Source organism: Leptopilina heterotoma, unplaced genomic scaffold (assembly GCF_015476425.1).
Source record: "Leptopilina heterotoma isolate Lh14 unplaced genomic scaffold, ASM1547642v1 Lhet_286, whole genome shotgun sequence".
In the NCBI taxonomy this organism is placed as follows: domain Eukaryota; kingdom Metazoa; phylum Arthropoda; class Insecta; order Hymenoptera; family Figitidae; genus Leptopilina; species Leptopilina heterotoma.
Window position 1 is genome coordinate 459484 of NW_025110993.1, and position 20739 is coordinate 480222.

General features: G+C 33.5%; 4 protein-coding genes across 6 annotated transcripts; 3 read left to right on the top strand and 1 right to left on the bottom strand.

Annotated features, from left to right (window-relative positions):
- The first annotated feature begins 34 nt into the window (after positions 1-34).
- On the top strand, positions 35-18115 carry LOC122504200 (splicing factor 3B subunit 1). Of its 3 annotated transcripts, XM_043615141.1 has the most exons (16): positions 35-253; positions 954-1159; positions 1296-1379; positions 1504-1630; positions 3488-3567; positions 3721-3888; positions 4017-4230; positions 4348-5216; positions 5347-5997; positions 15373-15498; positions 15660-15881; positions 16063-16245; positions 16376-16564; positions 16673-17121; positions 17256-17472; positions 17701-18115. In XM_043615141.1, exons 1-16 carry the CDS (start codon positions 226-228, stop codon positions 17857-17859), a joined length of 3972 nt encoding a protein of 1323 aa, XP_043471076.1. In that variant the 5' UTR covers positions 35-225; the 3' UTR covers positions 17860-18115. The 3 variants fall into 3 exon arrangements, with proteins under 3 accessions (XP_043471076.1, XP_043471078.1, XP_043471077.1); XM_043615143.1 differs by lacking the exons at positions 35-253; positions 954-1159; positions 1296-1379; positions 1504-1630 and adding exons at positions 2688-2702; positions 3082-3153; XM_043615142.1 differs by lacking the exons at positions 35-253; positions 954-1159; positions 1296-1379; positions 1504-1630 and adding an exon at positions 2702-3153.
- On the top strand, positions 12887-15251 carry LOC122504202 (jerky protein homolog-like). The gene is made up of 3 exons (XM_043615145.1): positions 12887-13316; positions 13399-13832; positions 14073-15251. Exons 1-3 carry the CDS (start codon positions 12966-12968, stop codon positions 15172-15174), a joined length of 1887 nt encoding a protein of 628 aa, XP_043471080.1. The 5' UTR covers positions 12887-12965; the 3' UTR covers positions 15175-15251.
- Positions 18116-18372: 257 nt separating the features above from the next.
- Positions 18373-19511, top strand: LOC122504207. Its single transcript, XM_043615149.1, has 4 exons — positions 18373-18561; positions 18631-18715; positions 18960-19172; positions 19243-19511. The coding sequence occupies exons 1-4, from the start codon at positions 18541-18543 to the stop codon at positions 19386-19388; spliced, it is 465 nt and encodes a 154-aa protein (XP_043471084.1). The 5' UTR covers positions 18373-18540; the 3' UTR covers positions 19389-19511.
- Positions 19476-20596, bottom strand: LOC122504206. The gene is made up of 5 exons (XM_043615148.1): positions 20361-20596; positions 20172-20293; positions 19961-20082; positions 19812-19888; positions 19476-19672 (listed from the first exon to the last, which is right to left on the bottom strand). The coding sequence occupies exons 1-5, from the start codon at positions 20485-20487 to the stop codon at positions 19512-19514; spliced, it is 609 nt and encodes a 202-aa protein (XP_043471083.1). The 5' UTR covers positions 20488-20596; the 3' UTR covers positions 19476-19511.
- Positions 20597-20739: the final 143 nt, after the last annotated feature.

The following is a 20739-nucleotide window of genomic DNA, read 5'->3' on the forward strand; positions in this document are numbered from 1 at the left end:
CCGAACTACCTAACCCTGCATTGCGGTTTCCCTGCGGCGCTGACGATATTCTTCAAAATGGCGGCTATTGACCGAGTTGTTAATGATTATAAATTTGTCAGTTTTGCATAATTTTTTTCCATCTGTTTAATTGTGTTTAATTTCGAATACATTATTGAGCCAGGACTTCGGATTAAAGAAGAATATATATTAGATTTCAATTAAGGTTTATCACTACAGTCCACAATGGATTCCATTCCACGGACACACGAAGGTAACTATAGTTGTATATTTCTCGATAGAATTACAACTTTTTCTGTACTTTTCGTTTAAAACGCAAATAATAATTAGTTTTAACTAATAAGTTTTATAATAATGATAAAGAAATTCACAAGAAGGGGATTTTATGCTCAACCATTAAACATAATCTCGAGCTATAAAATTCTCTCTTATTGAAAAAAAGAAAAACTAATAAATACGTAATTAAACTTCGCCTTTTCCATAAAAGTAGTGTAGAAAGTATTATATTAATCAATCAAGTTTTTAAACTTTATCTACATTTGACATTTTTGCCTATTACATTTTTTTTAATAAATACATGGAAATATAAATAAATAAGTTGAAGAAGACATAACCTAAAATAAAAAATGATCGATTTAATACATTTAATATTAATCATTATGAATTTGAATTATCTGAATGTATATTAAAGTTTTCATTGAAATACAATTTTTAATTATATATTTTATTCAAACTATGATTATCTTAAACAAAAAAAAACCAGGATGGCCGCATGTCAGTAAACCAACATTTTTGTCAGTAAAGTCAGGGAAATTTAGAAAATTGACTTATTTTCAAAAATTGTTACTTTTTCGACTTTTTTCCAAATATTATACCAAAACATATTTTTTAGGGTTGAATGTAACTCATTTCGATTTTTATAGTGTGAAAAAATTATTTTTGAATTATTTCAGACATTGAAGCACAAATTCGTGAATTCCAGTCTAGAAAGAAGGAAATTGTCAATCAGAGAGATCATGAAAATGACAATGCAATGGCAGGCGAAAATGACCAAGTCGGTTTGGGAACGACTGGATTTTATGATACAGATATTTATGACAGATCCAATAGATTCGATAACATGAAATATTCAACGACAGTTGTCGAAGATGAAATGGAGGTTTGTTCCATTATTTAAAACAATTTTTAAATATCTATATTAATATTTGATAATTTGCATTTAAATGTTATCTTTTTTTCTATAAATTTATTATTAACAAGAAGTTTTAATACTAAAATAATCGTCTCTTTATTAGGATGATGATTACGACTCATCTACGTTCAGCAAAAACAGACCTGGTTACACGGCTCCTGCTTCGGTACTCAATGATGTTTCTCGAGTAAGTTTCACTTTGTTTTACAATTTAATCCAAATTTCCTTTTGTACTTTTAGAAAATATTTTCTTTCTTTCATTCGAGGAAGTATTTTTCTTTTGTGTATAAAGTTTTCTTGTTTGTTTTTAGAGCCAAAAAGATTACGATCCATTTGCGGACAGACGAACGGCGAAAATAATTGAGAGAGAAGACGATTACAGACAGAAGAGACGTCTTATGAAAATATCACCAGAACGAGTTGATCCTTTTGCCGAAGGTTGGTATTCTTTTATTAAAAGTTTTCTTTTCATATAAGAAGGTACGTTTATTTGTATATTAAGAATTTTCAATTGAGCTCCGGGGAATTAATTTCATTCTTTCAAAATGAATAAAATAAATATTAAAACCAGTGAATTTAAATTATTCAGTTCTTGTTTTATTCTCTCTTTTCGTAAATTTTATTCAATGCTAAAATTATTTCACCTGGGGGCTCAGTGTCTTTATTTTCTCGAAAGCATAAAGCACATTATTTCTTCATTTAGTATTAATTCGATGATATGAAGGAAAAATGAAAAAGTATTTTTTAAAAGATAAGATATTTTTTGCAAAATATAAAGAATATTTTTTCATAATTGCTTCACTTAAAAATAATGAAACATTTAATTTAATTTTTTTTCTTTCGTCACATTAGAGGAAAGTATAAATTTTTACGGAAAATAGTATTAAAGATTATTAAAAAAATACTATTTTATAGTTTACTATAAATTTTTACTACTTAGTAGTAAAACGTTTTTTCTTTTAAATTTAAGATCCAGTATTTTCTACAAATATGACGATGGAAAATTTAATATTTTAAACATTTTCAAGTATTGCTTTTGTTTCTCATTCGTAACTTTTTGCTATTGACAACTAAAGATGCTTTTCTAAACTGTAAAATAAAAATCAGTTTGAGAAAAAGATTATTTTAGCTTTACTCTTCTATATTTTTCTCGCTATTTTCTATTTTTTTGCTGATTAATAATGCAAATATTACTTTATAACAGCCGCCTATTTCAAATATTTAATTTTATTTCGATTCAATTTCAATTTTGAAATGTATCGACAAAAATTAATTATACCACACGGACAATTTCCACGAAACAATTAAAATTTTTTTTCAAATACTGTAGACAAGATCTGCTTATGGTTGATGTATTTATTTTTTCTTTTTTTTTTGATAGTCTGGATTGAATGGTAAAGAATGAGTGAGTTTCGTTCGAGCTCATACTAATGTTACCGTTTTTTTCCAATCTTAGTGGCGGTCTGCACATTCGGAATCATCAACTTATCCAGGGTACTATAAATCAAAGGTCAAAACGATACTGAGATGTAAAAAAAGCCCTATTCAAAAAACCTGTTTCAAATATTGATAAGCCAAAAGTGTTGACGCTCTAAATATTGCAATTCTTATTTTTAAAAAAATTAATTATTAATATGATTAGAAAAATTGTGAGTCGAATTTAGAATTGTAGATTTTACAAAAAAAATTTTTAAATTAGAAAATAATTTTCCAAAAAAGAGTCAAAGAAAAGAAATTTGCTGACTTTCGATTAATTAAATTTTCAGTTTTATAATAAAATGATTATTGGCTTTTAATGCAGGTTTTTTGGAGAACGTGTTCTTTCAAATGAATAGAATGAATGGTCTGAATGCAAATATTATTAATAACAAGAATGAGTTGATTTTTAGATGGCTAAAGTATTTTTCGATGTGGAAGAGATGAGAGCAGGACAATGCTCCCTAATGGCGGCAATTCTCCACGTACGTATGATACACAGCTAGCTACTGACGAATCATTCCTACCTGCATTTTTTTCTTTCTCTTTTTCTGAGACAAAAAAAAATATTAGAATTTTTCAAAAAATAAATTTTCATTATTCGCGCAGGTAGAAGACAAAAGGGTTGAAAACAAAAATGAGAGTGATCTCAGTAGCTTTCTTAGAATATATTTGAAATATTCTAAGAACAAAAAAAGAAATACTTTTTTTGAAGTTGGTTAGGTCAGCAACAAATTCAAAATATAGAAATTATAAATATTCTTTGATCAAAAGAAACTAACTGTTGCGCTTTGCGTGACATTTGATTCATGATTGCAGGTGGCAAAACTCCCGATGTCGGCTCCAGGACTTACACCGAGATTATGAGAGAACAGCAATTGAAAGGAGAAGAAACAGAGGTGAATTTTATATTATTTTCGTTATTAAAATTACATTACTATTATTGTTATTTGAAAAAATTAATTATTAAATTGAAAATATTTATTTCATTTGCGAATTATCTATTTAATGAAAGTTTTCGTGAATTAAAATTTACTGTTTCTTTTCCTTAGATAAGAAGAAAGTTGGTAGAAAAAGCTCGAGATGGTACTTTAAAATCAAATGGAGAAACAAAAGTGGCGCCGAAAAAACGCGGCCGATGGGATCAGACCGATGACGCTCCGACGCCAAAAAAATCGACCAGCGCCGCTGCAACTCCAACTTCTTGGGATAATGCAGACGTAAGAAAATTTTTCTGACATTTTATTTTAGATTCATATTTACAGGACTAGAACTAGATCCGTAAATCCCGTAAAAGTCAGTTTTTTAAAAAAAAAGTCCGTAATGACTCGAATTTTTTTTTAATTAGGCAACACCAGCGACGATTAGATGGGACGAGACACCGGGACATGGAAAAGGCGGCGAAACTCCTGGTGCGACGCCTGGTGTCAGTACAAGAATGTGGGACGCAACTCCTGGACACGCGACTCCTGGCGCTGCAACACCTGGAAGGGAAACTCCGTCTCACGAGAAATTATCCAGTCGAAGAAATCGTTGGGATGAAACACCAAAAACCGAGAGGGGTAATTATATTTAATTATTATTAATTATTTTCTAATATCCACATTTATACGTTGCGATAAATTTCTATATTTTTTTCGACTTAAAAGAATTAATTAGAACATTGTTCTTATTAACAGAGACGCCAGGTCATGGAAGCGGTTGGGCCGAAACCCCCAGAACGGACCGAGTAGCCGGTGATTTAATCCAAGAAACGCCAACACCATCGGCGAGTAAGCGACGCAGCAGATGGGATGAAACTCCATCGAATCAAACTCCAGGTTCAATGACACCGCAAACACCGGCCACACCTCTGGCAACGCCACATCAGTCGTCAATCCTAACTCCCTCCGGAGTCACTCCGACCGGTCCAAAAGCAATGGGAATGGCCACACCGACACCCGGTCACCTAATGTCCATGACACCGGAACAATTGCAGGCATATCGCTGGGAACGAGAAATCGACGAGCGCAACAAACCGCTGACGGACGATGAACTTGACGCCATGTTCCCCCCGGGCTATAAAGTGCTGCAAGTGCCTGCTGGTTATATTCCAATTCGCACACCGGCGAGGAAGTTGACCGCAACTCCAACGCCAATTGCTGGCACTCCGCAGGGTTTCTTCATGCAGACGGAGGACAGAAATGCCAAGTACATGGACAATCAACCGAAAGGGAATTTACCGTTTATGAAACCAGAAGATGCTCAGTATTTTGATAAATTGTTGGTGGACGTCGATGAGGAGACATTGAGTCCAGAGGATCAGAAGGAGCGGAAAATAATGAAATTGTTGTTGAAAATCAAAAATGGCACACCACCAATGCGAAAAGCTGCTCTTCGGCAAATTACAGATAAGGCCAGGGAGTTTGGCGCTGGTCCACTATTCAATCAAATTTTACCTCTTCTCATGTCGCCTACTCTCGAGGATCAGGAGAGACATCTTCTTGTTAAAGTCATTGACAGAATTCTCTATAAACTGGACGATTTGGTCAGACCTTACGTTCACAAAGTGAGTATTTTTTATTTGTGACGCAATTTTTTCTATTTCTATAATTTACTTCTTGGGAGCACATTTAATTTTATTTATATATTTAATTTTCAAAAAGGACAAATTTAACGAAATTTGGATTTAATTTCAGATTCTGGTCGTCATTGAACCGCTCCTAATCGACGAGGACTACTACGCTCGCGTTGAAGGCAGAGAAATTATTTCGAATTTAGCGAAAGCCGCCGGTTTGGCGACAATGATTTCGACAATGAGACCCGATATTGACAATATTGATGAATACGTGCGGAATACAACGGCGAGAGCCTTCGCCGTCGTCGCATCGGCCCTGGGAATACCGTCGCTATTGCCATTCTTGAAGGCCGTTTGTCGCAGTAAGAAATCGTGGCAAGCACGTCACACGGGTATCAAGATTGTTCAGCAGATTGCCATTTTAATGGGCTGCGCTATTCTACCGCATTTGAAGAGTTTGGTGGAAATTATTGAGCACGGTTTAGTTGACGAACAACAGAAAGTTCGCACCATCACGGCTCTGGCTATTGCTGCATTGGCGGAAGCTGCGACACCCTACGGTATCGAGAGCTTTGACTCGGTTCTCAAACCACTGTGGAAAGGTATTCGAACACATCGTGGAAAAGGTCTCGCCGCCTTTTTAAAGGCCATTGGTTATCTCATTCCACTTATGGACGCTGAATACGCTAATTATTATACCCGTGAAGTAATGTTGATTCTCATTCGTGAATTCCAGTCGCCCGATGAGGAAATGAAGAAAATTGTCCTCAAGGTAAGAAATTCTTTTCTCTTGTTATTTATGTGACATTTTTCTTTTAATACGTTCCTGTGAGTTGTTACAGGGTTGCCACATGAAAATATAAACTTTAGAATAGCAAAAATGAAATAATGTAAATAATTATATCGAACAGATTTCTGAATCAGTGAATCGTATATCGCACACGCACGTTTTACCGAACAATGTTTTTCGTCACAACGCTCAAGACGAACTGAACCTGAACTCATATCCGATCAGTCTATTCACACACTTCCGATTTATCGTTAAACAGGAAATTGATATATTTTCGCGCCTAAAATTTAAATCCTTGACACAAGAATTCAATTCTTTTAAAAAGTAATTATTATTTAAATTCTTTAAAGAAATTCAATTATTTTTAAAAATTCAAACGAATATCTCGTCAAAAATTCAATTATCTTTACAAATAGCAAAAATTTTCGCCATAAATTCAATTATTTTAAAAAATTTTAATAAAATTCTACGCAAAATTTCAATTATTTTTAAAAGTTTTTCGCAATTCAATAATAATATTCTTATGAGTTGTTCAATTTCAAAAGGTTTGAATTTGAATCTTTTGAAAAATTTTTATTCTCATGGAAAAATAATAATTAAATATTTATTTAAAAATTAAGTTATTGATGTTTTCGAATAATTTTGCTTTTGAAGAAATTTGTAAATAAATTTAATAAACCATATTTTTTTGAGTATCTAATCATTTTGAGAGTGAATCAGAATATTCTTTGGGGTCAGGGAAAAAATCAAAGTTCTGTTTGAAAATCAGCGAAAAATAAAGTTACATTTTTGTGGCAACCTTGTGATACGCTCCTGTTCTCACTGCCCTTCCCCCCCTTGATATACACAAACCAAGTGCGTCACTGGCTGGCGTCACTTTCGATCGAAACTTCATGGATTGGAGTTCTGGAGTTCCTCGCGAGCGGTGATACCGAGCGCATCGTGTGTTACATTCGTAATGAAAGTTTACGCTATTTGTGCATATTGCCGTCTTTTGTGAATCGTGATTTTCCTACCGAAGCGTAGTCGAATTTATGTAGTGTAGTGTGGAGAAAGCTTTCAGGTTTTCGTGCTGCTTAGCACGACCAAGTCAGCGTTTCTCTACCGCGCGGACCGCGTGTCAACCGACCGGCCATTTTGAATTCGAGTAGTTTCCATTAAAGCTCTGTCTTGGCATAAAAGTATATTAACCGGAGGGTTTTCCTCCGGTTCTTCAAACATGATGGACGGCTTTGGGGATGACTATGGTCCTCCCCTCTCCCCTCAAACCCAAATGGATGTCGAAAACGCCGCGAACAGTTTAGTTCTTTTAAAGGGTTTAAACGAAAATCGCGACGATTTATCGAATCTCACCGCGAAAAAACACTGCAACAATGATTCGCATATTATTAAACCATCTCAAACTCACGACTCTGACGCATCTAAGGAAAATCCTTCACCAACTCAGCGCACAAAACAAACAAACTCAGACACATCCGACAAAACTAACACAAACACTAATCAGACACCCAGCTATGATAATTCTCTAAAAAGCAACTGTGCAATTTTTATCCAACGAGATCCCAAATCAGCTGATTTTAAAAAGGACCTCGGCCCTATGTCCGTCGGTCGTATCCTTCATCCGTTATTCCCAAACAAAATCGTCGAAATTAATCAAAGTGGACGGGGTAAAGTTAGAGTTACCGTAAAATCGGGTCAAGTGGCGAATCAACTGCTCAATCACCCCCAGCTGTCATCTCACGGTCTGATAGGCATTATCCCTACAAGTTTCGTTTCTTGTCAGGGAATTATGAACGATGTCGACACGGATATCACAGTTGAGGAAATTATTGAGTATGGTGAGGTTATGGGCCCACACGTAAATAAAATCAAAATTATCCAAGCGCGGCGTTTTAATCGCAAAGTTTACGACGAAAAAACCAAGGAGTTTAAGTTCGTTCCGTCGAAAACCGTCCTACTGACCTTTCAGGGTACGGTCCTTCCTCAAAGAGTAGCGGTCTACAAAGGGTCAAGTCCCATTCGTCCTTACTTTCCGAACCCTCGTATATGTATGAAATGCTTTAGGTTTGGTCACATCGCCAAACACTGTCGCTCTCAACCACGATGCAAGTCCTGCGGGGAAAACACCACCCATGACACAGCCAACCCTTGTCCAAACACTTCAAAGACACCAAAATGTGTAAACTGCTCTGGTCCTCATCTGGCTACATCCAAGGATTGTCCGGAATTCACCTTTCAAAAGGAAATCCGTACTTACGCTACCATACACAGACTCTCCTTCATTGAAGCAAAAGCTATCCTTCGACCTAGAAACACAGGTGCAACCCCGAACTCTTTCAACTTCTCAAATTTTCCACAGCTTGGAGAAATCCCAGCTCCTTCTTCGACAAATCAAAACTCTTCTCAACTTTTTTCAGACATCACAAATCTCTCATCTCAAAAACGGAGAAGTCCCATGATTGGACCTGCCACCCAAAAAATTGGCACGCCCCAGTCACGGAAAAGAACTAACTCCTTCTACGCAACACAATGGAACAATGGTAGAGACGGTAGCGATCTTCCTAATGGTTTTGCCCTCTCTGCTTCTCGTTCCATGTCTAATCCTTCAACATCTAACACTATTGATCAAACTTCCAACCATGAATCCTTCCCTTCATTCCTAATCTCCATGATCAAAGATCATGTCACACAACTTTCATCCAGTTCTTCACCAGAAAAAACAAAACACAACGAAAGTCTACTTAATACTATTATAGAAAGCATTCTCTTATTGTTCAACTCCGTAAACAACAACATTAATGGATCAATTGTCTAAAATAAATATCCTGCAATGGAATTGCCGAGGTGTCTCTAAAAAGGCACCCGAAATTCAAAGTCTCTCTAATAAATTCGACGTCCTCCTTCTTTCCGAAACCTTTTTAAAACCCGATAAAAACCATAATTTAAAAATTTTAAAACAATTTAATATTATTAGAAGCGACAGAATAGTAAATAAGGGTGGTGGTCTCATTATCGCCATTCGCAAAAGCTTGATATTTTCAAAAATTTCAACAATTTTTACTCAGGAAGACGAACTTGAATCACTCGCTGTCTCAATTGACTCTTCTTTGGGTGAATTATTAATAGTTTCTGTTTATAGAGTCCCTGGTAGACAAACCCCCCTTAATTATTGGAAACGCTTCTTTAATTCAATCAAAAATTCTGGATTCAACTCCGTTTTTATCGGAGGAGATTTTAATTGTCATAGCACTCTTTGGGGAGGCTCTTATGTCTGTCCCAATGCGCGTAACTTATGTGAAGAACTGGATGAGATGGACCTCATCCTCTTAAATGATGGCTCACCTACCATGGTAGGTCGGCCACCTAATCCCGGTTCTGCATTGGATCTTACTCTCGTCTCTTCAAACCTTTTCACATCCTCATCTTGGAATGTCCTTGACGATCCGCTGGGTAGTGATCATCTTCCTATTCTTTCGTCATTGGGCATTTCAATACCAATGGCATCTTTTTCCTCTCACAAATATAATTTAAGAAATATAAATTGGACCCTATTCTCCACCACACTGCGTTCATCCGTGGAGTCAAATTCTGATATTTTATACACTGATAATCCTATCTCTGATTATAATAATTTTGTAGAACTCGTTGACTTGTCAATTAAAACAGCATGTCCTCAACGGAAAAACGCTCCCGCGAATAAGAATGCTACCTCTTCCAGAAAACCTTTTGTTCCTGCACCTTGGTGGGACAATAAATGCGATGAAGCCATTAATAATAGAAAAGTAGCTTTTAAAAATTATAAAAAGTTAGCTAATTACTCAAATTTTCTTAATTATAAAAAAGCGGAAGCCATAGCTAAGCGCACGCTTAGTGAGGCTAGACGTCAATCATTTAAAAACTTCTGCGATTCCCTGGACAGACATACTCCTTTAACAAAAATATGGGCCATAATAAAGTCTTTTAAAAACCGATTTACTCAACCTGCAACAGCTTCATGCTCAGCAGATAGAGAAACGATAGATAAACTCCACTCCCTTGTGGATGAACTCTATCCCCCTACGGTATTCCACGACAATTTTCCCAATAATTTCGATAATAACCCATTTCTAGAATCAGCCTTTTCTTTATCAGAACTATTAATAGTAATTAAATCTTGTAAAACTAAATCCTCCCCAGGCCTTGACAAAATTGATTTTAATATTATTCAACATTTTCCAGAAGAGTCCCTATCACCCCTCTTATCAATCTTTAATAGAATAATTTCCAGCGGAACTTTTCCTCCTTCTTGGAACAATTTTCTTATCTTTTTCCTTCCAAAATCCTCATCTTCACCTGGTAAATTTCGACCTATTTCTTTGGCCTCTTGTCTCTTTAAAGTCGCAGAAAAACTTATTTATAATAGACTCACTTGGCTTATAGAACGCGATAAAATCCTTAGTCCTTACCAATTCGGTTTTCGGAAGGGCAAATCTTGTACGGATAATCTTGCCTTAATCTCGACAGAAATTTGGTCAGGCTTAGCTCAACGCGAATTTGTCGGTGCTCTCTTTTTAGACATAAAGGGTGCTTTCCCTAGCGTAGTTCCAAATATTTTAGTAAATGATCTTAAATCAATTGGCATTCCGGAATCAATATCTCGCTTTATATACAATTCAATAAAATGTAAAAACATATATGTCAAGATTAATGGCGTGGTTATTGGTCCAAGAACTAGCACTGTTGGCCTTCCACAAGGTAGCATTCTTAGTCCAATTAATTTCGCAATATACACTAGGAATCTGAATACTATTATTCCCGCGGATTGTGAAATTTACGAGTTTGCTGATGACTTATCAGTTTCATGTCGTTCCCCAAATTTAAATCAAGTAATTAACTCCCTTCAAAATAGCCTTAACTCCCTTTCGGATCACTTGTCTGAGAGAGGTCTGGAAGTTTGTCCAGTCAAAACCAAATTTGTTATCTTTAGTAATAAAAAACTTGATCTAAATGATCCAACCCTTACATTATCTTTAAATAATCATATTATTAAACCATGTCCTTCAGTTAAATATCTCGGCATACACTTTCATCAATCTTCCTCCTCTGATACTCATTTTAACTATTTGTGTGATAAAAGTAGAAAGATTTTAAATGTACTAAAGGTGCTTCGAGGTACTTGGTGGGGAGCAGATCCTCAACTTTTACTTCGCATTTTTGACTCACTAATTAGAAGCCCTATTGATTATGGTTCACAAGGCTCTAACTTTAAGTCTCATAAAAATTTTTCGCGTTTAGAAAAGATTCGTAACCAAGCTCTGCGACTAGCCATAGGCTACAGACAGAGCACCCCAATTAACGTAATGCTTGCAGAATGTTGTGAACCCCCTTTAAGAAGTAGATTTAATTACCTTGCTAAAACATATCTCTACAGAGTTTATTCAAATTCCACTCATCCTCTTCCAGCTAAGCTTGCAGAACTCTCTCGACTCACTATTGATTCTAATACCAAATTTAATTTTCCTCTTTTAATTGCCTTCGAAAAATCGAAAACCTACAGCGAATTAATCAGAAGCAAGGACCTTGACCCTTACTTCGAATTCCTCTTTGAGGATCATTTATTTACTCCCCAAATTATTCTTAATTGGGGCAAATCACTTCAAAACTCTCCTAAACCTTCAATATTATTTAAGGATCTATCCAACATTAACTTTCCAAATCACACTTTCTTTTTTACTGACGGTTCCAAATCAGAAAAGGAACACTTGGCTGGATGCGCCTTTGTTTGTCCTTCTTTAAATTTAACCTCTAAATTCAAAATTTCAAAACATGCTTCAATTTTTTCTCTTGAAGCCTTTGCAATTTTATTTACTTTAGATTACATTATAAATTCTAATCTTTCTAATACGGTCATTTTCTCAGATTCTCTTAGTGTTCTTAAAAACCTAGCTTCTAAAAACATCTACAAAATTAAATCTTATATAATTTTTGCTATCAGAAACCGCTTAAAAATCCTTTCTAATTTAAATCGTCCATCTACCCTCGTTTGGATCCCTGGTCACTCAGGTATTGATGGAAACGAGGAAGTGGACAGGGCGGCGAAAGACGCATCCACCAATCCTCAACAACTAAACATACCTCTATCTTATTCTGACTTCTTTTGTCTTGCTCGAAAACAGCTATCTGATAGCTGCAACTCATACTTTCTGGATGTAGGCAAAAATAAAGGTGCTAAATACACACAATGTTTTTACCAACCCAGAAGAAAACCATGGTTTGCGAACTTCGTGGCTCGCAGACTCTGGATCACTTCTATATGTCGTGCAAGAAGTAATCACTATAACCTTGGTGCTAGTCTCGCTAGAAAAAATTACATTCAGTCTGGCGATTGCCCACACTGTCCAAATATTGATGAAGATCTCGATCACATTCTTTGGTCTTGTCCCAGATTCGACACATTTCGTCCAGACTTAATTAAAGCCCTTTCAAGAGCTTTAAAGTGTCCCCCTCCATTTTGCAGTGTACAATTTCTCTCTAACCCTAACCCAAGAGTCGTCTCTCATGTTTTTAGATTCTTAAAACGCGCTAATATTAAAATATAATTATTTACTTTCTTCCTTTAATCTCATGCTTTTATATTTTATAATTTAAACATAATTATCTACTCGAATTACATTGGTTCACGGGAACGTAGACGGAGTGCTATTATTTGCTCTCCGACTGTGTTGCCGTGCACACCGTGGTCGGTCGGCGTTCGCGCCGCCAAACTTTACTCTGTTCACAGGCTTAAGCCGTATTCACTAGTCACCAGGTCATGGCCGTATATACGCAGCGTAACGCAAGTATAAGTGCCAACGCTGAACATTGAAATTGAAATTGAAATTGGATTGGAGTTCTATCAGCCATTTTATTGAAAAATTCTACACCAGTGTTTTTGAAAGAAAAGTTTGAAACTTTGGTTCGAAGGAAAAAAAATGTTGGCGAAAAAGAAAAAACGTTTTTTAACGTTCGAAGAGCAACACGAAGTTATAAAAAAGATTAAATCTGGCACGTCGAATGAAGAAATTGTCCGTGAATATGGAATAAGTATGTCAACCTGCTGTCGACTATTGAGTCGAGAATCGAAACTGTTACAAAATTTTTGCAATAATTACGAAACGAGGAAGAAGAAAACATCGAAAACAAGTTCCGACGAATGTTTAGAAGCCGCTACCTTAATTTGGTTTCAACAAGCCAGAGACAGGGGCGAATCAATTAACGGTCTAGCTATTCAAGAAAAGGCTCGCAGTTTTAATAGAAAATTATCATTTTCTCCAAAATTTAAAGTAAGTCGTGGAAAAGAATTTTCTAACCTAAATTTTTTATTTTATTTATTTTTTATTAATTTATTTTTGTTAATTTTTATAGGCGAGCAACGGTTGGCTACGGAATTTTAAACGACGTCACGGTATTAAATCCTACGAATTCGATAGTAGGGAAGATTTCACATGGATACTAGAAGAGAAAATGGTTATGGAAAATTTACAATTGGATAATATTTACAATGCGGATGAGTGTGAGATTAATTGGCAGACGCTAATTTCTTTCGGACAAGAGAAAAATATAAATACTGGTGAAAATGAATTTGACGACAAAATGACAACTTTATTTTGTGCCAACGCAAATGGCAGTTATAAACTTCCGCTATTGACAATTTGTAAGGAAAAATTGCCGGAATGTTTTATGATAAAAGCAGTCACTCGAACTTTTGGAATGAAGCGTCTGCAATTTTTATCCAATTTCAATATTGTTTACACCAATCAACATGAATCGTTAATGGACAAAGAAATATTCTTACTTTGGTAATTTACAAATGTTTTATTACATTCTGAAAATTTTTTTTTTCTTTTATTTAACGAAATTTCAACTAAAACTAAATCAGTTAACTAAATATATATTCTCTGAAGTTAGCGTCGCGTTTTGTGAAGTTTCTAAAAAGAGTTCGTCAAGTTTAATTTTTCGATAGCTACTTTTTTGCTACTTTTTTTAGTTTGAACAAATTGACCTAATCAATATGATAATAAGAAAATAATAATTTTTAGGTACAAGGAAATATTTATTCCAAACGCTATCGAGCATCGAAAAAATTGTCGTTCGAGTGGGAAAATTATTCTAATTCTCGACAATTGTCCATCACATCCATCCTTGAATGCTCTGAATGAAGTGAATAAAGACGTTCAAGTTGTTTATCTACCGGCAAATGTGCCGGCCATGATTCAACCCATGAATCATGATTTAATGGTATTCTTTAAAAAACAATGTAAAACGAAATTATTGCAAATTGCATTGTCGCATATTGTAGGCATTGCAGATTTTCTAAAGACTCTCGATCTAGCAGTTAGTCTTGGACTCATAAGCAATATATGGTGTAAACTGAAATTAACAACACTGGGGAAAATCTGGAAACCACTTTTAGGTGACAGGTGCAATCACGAGGAAAGTGATCCGAATGATTTATCGCACGATTCGATTGTCGACGAATCGTTAAGTTTTCCCCACAAAATTGCCGATCAATTTCTTCAAATTTTAATTACATCGAATTCCTCCCGCAGAATTACAAAAGAGGATCTTATAATGTGGTTTGAAACGAATGATATCGATTGTGGTTGGCGACCATTGACGGATGATGAAATAGCAGCACAGTTTATTAATAAACGAAGATTATCGACGAATAGTAATCAAGACAGAATCATTGAATCTGTGAATATCAAAGTGGAGCAAATGGAATACCAAGAGGATAGTAACGAACAAGTTGAAATCGAATTCGAAAATATTAAATCGGAACAATATGAATACGCCGAATTGGCTCAACATGGAAAAATTGATCCTAACAGTGAATGTGGAAATATTAAATCGGAACAAACTGATGATAATTGTGTCGAATTGGCACAATGTCAACTAATTGGTGGTAGTGGGGAATTTCAAAGTGGAAGCCGAAATAATAAATCGAAAAGAGTTTTAAATCCCGAAGGAAATAGACAACGTTATCAAATTGTAGAGTCTGAAATAACAGTGTCTGAAGCGCTAGATTCTTTCATGAAATTTAAGAAGTGGTCCGAAACTTGTCAACTTTTTTCAAAATTACATATTGTTTGCATAGAGGAAATTCAGGAGATAATCGAACAGAAGAAAAATTCTTCTTAAAAACTTAACACAATTTATAAATTTTATATGTATATAAAAATTTGAAAATAAAATCTAGCTTTTATAGACAATAATTAGGTAATTACACACATAGTTAAACACCTTGTTTCTCCTGTTTTAAAGAAAAATGTTGCTATTCAAATTTTAATAATTGTCGATGTTATAGAATTTCTTTTGATAAATTTGATGATTATATAGGTAGTTAAGCAGTGTTGCGGAACCGATGGTGTGGAAGCTCAATACATAAAAGATGAAATTCTTCCACATTTCTTCAAGAATTTCTGGAATCACAGAATGGCACTCGATAGAAGAAACTACAGACAGGTTCGTTTATTTTCTTTTGGTCTATAATTTATTTTTTTTGGTTTATAATTTAATTTTCATAAAATTTAATTTTTTTAATTAAAAACAAAATTGTATTTATTTTTTCTTTATATTTAAATTTTGCAAAATTGTAATTTAAAATTAACGAATTTTCCATTTAGCTGGTCGATACAACAGTTGAAATTGCCAATAAAGTTGGAGCGCAAGAAATTATTAATCGAGTCGTGGACGATTTGAAAGATGAAAATGAACAGTATCGAAAAATGGTTATGGAGACAATTGAAAAAATTATGGGCAATTTAGGTGCTACTGATGTTGACGATCGTCTTGAGGAGCAACTTATTGATGGTATTTTATACGCTTTCCAGGAACAAACTACCGAGGTAAATTCTAAAATTATTCGAATTGTTTCTTTTTAAAGAGAAGAGAATTATTCTTTAATTATGTGAATTATAATCAATTTCAGTTGAATTATAATTGGAAATAATTATAATTAAAAATATAAAGCAATAGTTGGAAAATTTGCAATAATGAGAAATTTAATGAATTTTATTATTTAAATAGGATGTAGTTATGCTTAATGGATTCGGCACTATAGTGAATACATTGAACACAAGAGTGAAGGCCTATCTTCCTCAAATTTGCGGTACCATTTTATGGAGGTTGAATAATAAATCCGCCAAAGTTCGTCAACAAGCAGCGGATCTTATTTCTCGAATTGCTGTCGTCATGAAAACATGTGAAGAGGTAATTGACTAATTTTTCCTTTAAGGGAAAATTCGAAAAAGAATCGGAACAAAAGTTTAAAATTCGAAATTATGATATTGTTTTGTTTGTCATTTATTTTAAATAATGTTAATTTTTTTTCTGATTTCAGGAAAAATTAATGGGACACTTGGGTGTCGTTCTCTACGAATATTTAGGTGAAGAATACCCGGAAGTATTAGGAAGTATTTTGGGAGCTCTTAAAGCAATTGTTAATGTCATTGGCATGACAAAAATGACTCCACCAATTAAGGATTTGCTACCAAGATTAACGCCTATTTTGAAAAACAGACACGAAAAGGTTTTATTAATTTTCTTTTACAATAAAATTTCAAGTTAAAAATGATAATGAAATTAATTAATTAAAATTAAATAAAAATTGGATTTAATTTGAAATCTATTTTTTTAGGTACAAGAGAATTGTATTGATTTAGTTGGTAGGATAGCGGATCGAGGACCTGAATATGTCTCGGCGCGAGAATGGATGAGAATTTGCTTTGAACTCTTGGAATTATTGAAAGCACACAAAAAGGCAATTAGACGAGCCACTGTCAATACATTCGGTTATATTGCAAAAGCCATTGGACCTCACGATGTTTTGGCAACGTTATTGAATAATTTGAAAGTGCAAGAAAGACAAAATCGTGTGTGCACAACGGTGGCGATTGCCATTGTTGCCGAGACGTGCAGTCCATTCACAGTTTTGCCCGCTTTGATGAATGAATATCGAGTACCTGAGTTGAATGTTCAAAATGGTGTTCTCAAGTCATTGTCCTTCTTATTTGAGTACATTGGCGAAATGGGAAAAGACTATATTTACGCAGTCAGTCCGCTACTCGAGGACGCTCTCATGGACAGGTGAATTAATTTTCATTTTCAATTCTTTTTATTCTATTTCTTTAAAATGTTATTTCTATTTTGTTTTTCATTGAATAGAATTACGAAATTTACTTATATCGATTATATTTTTAAAATTGTCTTCTTTTCTTCAGAGATTTAGTGCATAGGCAAACGGCGTGTGCAGCAATTAAACACATGGCTCTTGGTGTCTATGGCTTCGGATGCGAGGACGCATTAATACATTTACTGAATCATGTTTGGCCTAATGTTTTTGAAACGTCGCCACATTTGGTTCAAGCGTTCATGGACGCTGTCGATGGTTTGCGAGTTGCACTCGGTCCAATAAAAATACTGCAGTACACACTCCAGGTATGCAATTTCAATTTTTATTTTAAAAACTACCAGGCTTCGCACTTATCTACTGAACTAAATAAATTATTATTATTTCATGAATAATTTTCCAAACCTTCCAATTACGACATTGATTTGTCGATTTTGATTTCCAAACTGCGAAATCAATTAAAAATTTTCTCAATTGCTAAAAAATTGAAACGTGAATTTTCACGATAAAAAAAATGTGTCTTTGTTTTCTTTCAGGGTTTATTTCATCCTGCACGAAAAGTTCGAGATGTCTATTGGAAAATTTACAATTCTCTCTATATCGGAGGACAAGATGCATTGGTTGCTGGTTATCCGCGAATAATGAACGATCCAAAGAATCAGTATATTAGATACGAGTTGGATTACGTTTTATAAATGATTAGGATTTGTACAATATTAAATAAGTTATTTCATTTTCCGAAATTTACAACTATTTTGTTATTTTTTTTTATTTTTCATAATAGGTATATAATCCAATTATCTAAAGAAAGAAAAAATGAGAAAAAATATTGGCGCACATTTTCTTTATATTTTAACAACATCGACTTGTTATACTTTGACCTGAACATTAAATACAAAATGTCAATAAAATAACTGAATAAATAAAAATAAAGGAAAGTGAGAAATAAAATTTGGAGTTTCTTTAATTAAAGTTGCCTTGATTAATTGTTAATTATTGTTATTAATTGCCTGGAGAAAAATTAATTGAAACGAATGATAGAATGTTTTTGAAAATCAAGAAAATTAGTTTTTTTTACAATAGTCAAGTTGTCAAAGACGGAAATTTGAATTTTCACTTTGTTGGACAGAATCAAGAGACAAAACTTATTTCCATTGGGCCGATTGTTTTACGAATCCGATACAACGGAAAAAATTGTTCTCGGCTCTCGGTAATTTCAGAAAGTAATATAACCTTTGAAAATGAATATGTAAACAGTGTATACATAATTTTAATGTGAAGTCAAGCGAGTCAAGTGATTAAATATTTAAATTAGACAGAGGAAAATTTAATAAAAAAACATTCCAAACATGATTTAGAACTGTAATTTTTTAGCAATGGATTCAATCGAAATTGTGGTAAATACATTTCTGACATTTCATTTTTGCCGTGCTATGAAATAATTTCATAAACAATTAATTTAACAGGAAAAGCAGTTTGTAATTCCTAAACAGGAACGTATATCAAAAGTGGATGAAAAAATGCACACTAAAGGAAAAGTTGGAAAATTATGTAAGTACAAATAATATAATTTTTAGTACAAAAATAATTATTCATAATATTCGCCTTTTTTATATTTTTGAATAATTAATGTTCTTTAAAGTTTAATTGACAAGAGTTTAGTACATTTTTCTGTTTAATATCAAAACGAATTGTCTGAATACTTGATAAATAATAATTGGTAATTACTAATCGATTTTCAAACAATATTGTTTACATCAACTAAATTATTTTTCTTTTTTCCATTAATTTTCAGTTGCGAGAATTAAACGGCAATGTAATGAAATTCTTCAAGATCCCGAACTCCAAGAGTACATGAAAAAAGCGGTTGAGTTTTCCAAAGCAAATCCATTTTTCACTTGTGGTTTGTTCGCTCTTATGGTTGGAATTGCATTTCCCATAATTATTTTTGTTCTATTTGTAATCGCCAATGTTGCATTTGTCATTGCTGGTTTTATAATACTCGAAGGTAAGAAAACTAATTTCTTTTTCATAAATTCCAGGGAGTAATAAAAAATAAAATAAATTCCTATTTTCAGTGACAATTTTTATCATTGGTGCTACGGTAATGTCATGTTCGCTCTTTTTCGTCACAACAGCAGTCGCAATAATTGGTTTAAGTATATTAACATTTTATCTTTTGTTTCATTATCTTGTAAATTTGATGAAAAAACGTAAAGTTTAAGAGAGTTTTTCTAAACAGTAGAAAAAGTATTAATAAACTTTCAGGAAGAATTAGCTAGGAAATTTGTATTAAATTAAAAGAGAATTATTTATAAATATAAGAAGTTTTATTTTAATAATATAATTAGTTTGACGTTTCCTTCTCTTTATTTCCTTCCTCTTCTGACGTTTGGGGATTAGTTGACTTTTCAATCTCCTCCCATAATCCTTCGCTTACTATTTCCTCTTTTGTTTTAGAATCAAAATTAAAAGGTTTAATGTAATTCGTATTCTTATTATGAATATCTGTAAATGTTATTAAGGACACGATATAATACGATTTAATATAAGTCAATAAAAGTTGCATTATTTGAAAATAGTTGAAAAAAGTCGAAGAAGTCATAATATGCGAGGCCTGAAAAATAAATGTTTGAAAAAAGGATACAGCCACTGGTGCCTTCATCCAATGTTTCATAATTCCAACGAATTCCAGTGATTTCTTTCAACAATTCATATTTTTGCCTGAAATTGAAATCGCCTTCTAATTTCTGTATTTACGAATTAATTATTATCTATACATGAAAATATACTTACAATCCTTGTTCTAGTAAACATTGATCCTTGGGATTTGGCTTCTTGTTATTTAAATAATCCCTTTTCAAACGCAATTTCATCGACTCAGCTTCAATTTTTTTTAATTCGGATTCTAAAAGTTCCTATATAAAAACAAAGATGTTTTTTTAAAAATGCTAGAAAGAACAATTTTTGGTACATTTTGTTACAAATATACAAATATTCTACTTACAACTTCTTCCTTGTGCTTTTGCAATTCATCAATTTTTTTCTCTAAAATACTATCGGAATTACTCAATTCATTTACGAGTGAAGAAAGTTTTGAGGAAACTGTTCGAAGTTCGGTTTCCTGTTCTGTAATTAAGTAAAAGAATTTTTAACTAAAGATTAATATTTTGTGACAAGTGGAATTTGTAATTACCTTCAATTTTCTGTTTTCTTTTTTCATCCTCCTTTTTTTGTACATTTAAATTATCAATGATTTTTTCTGTTAATTCGGAAACATCAGGTAACTTATGTTTTTCTCTAATTTTTAAAATTTTATCCATCTTTGCTTTCTTAATTTATCATTAAACTTATTTTTTTGTTATTAAAGTGTGAAAGCTTTTAAAACAGTTGTTGTTGAAAGCAAACCAAGCAAACAAAGCAGACGATATCTAGCAGGGTTGGGAAATTCGAGTTTCTTTATTGTGTGTGTGTTTTTTTTGTATAGTTTATGGCGATGAAAACCCACTGCGGACTTAAGGTGCAGTCACAACATGTTTCCTATATATCCTATCTGTCTGTATGCAAGCAGAACG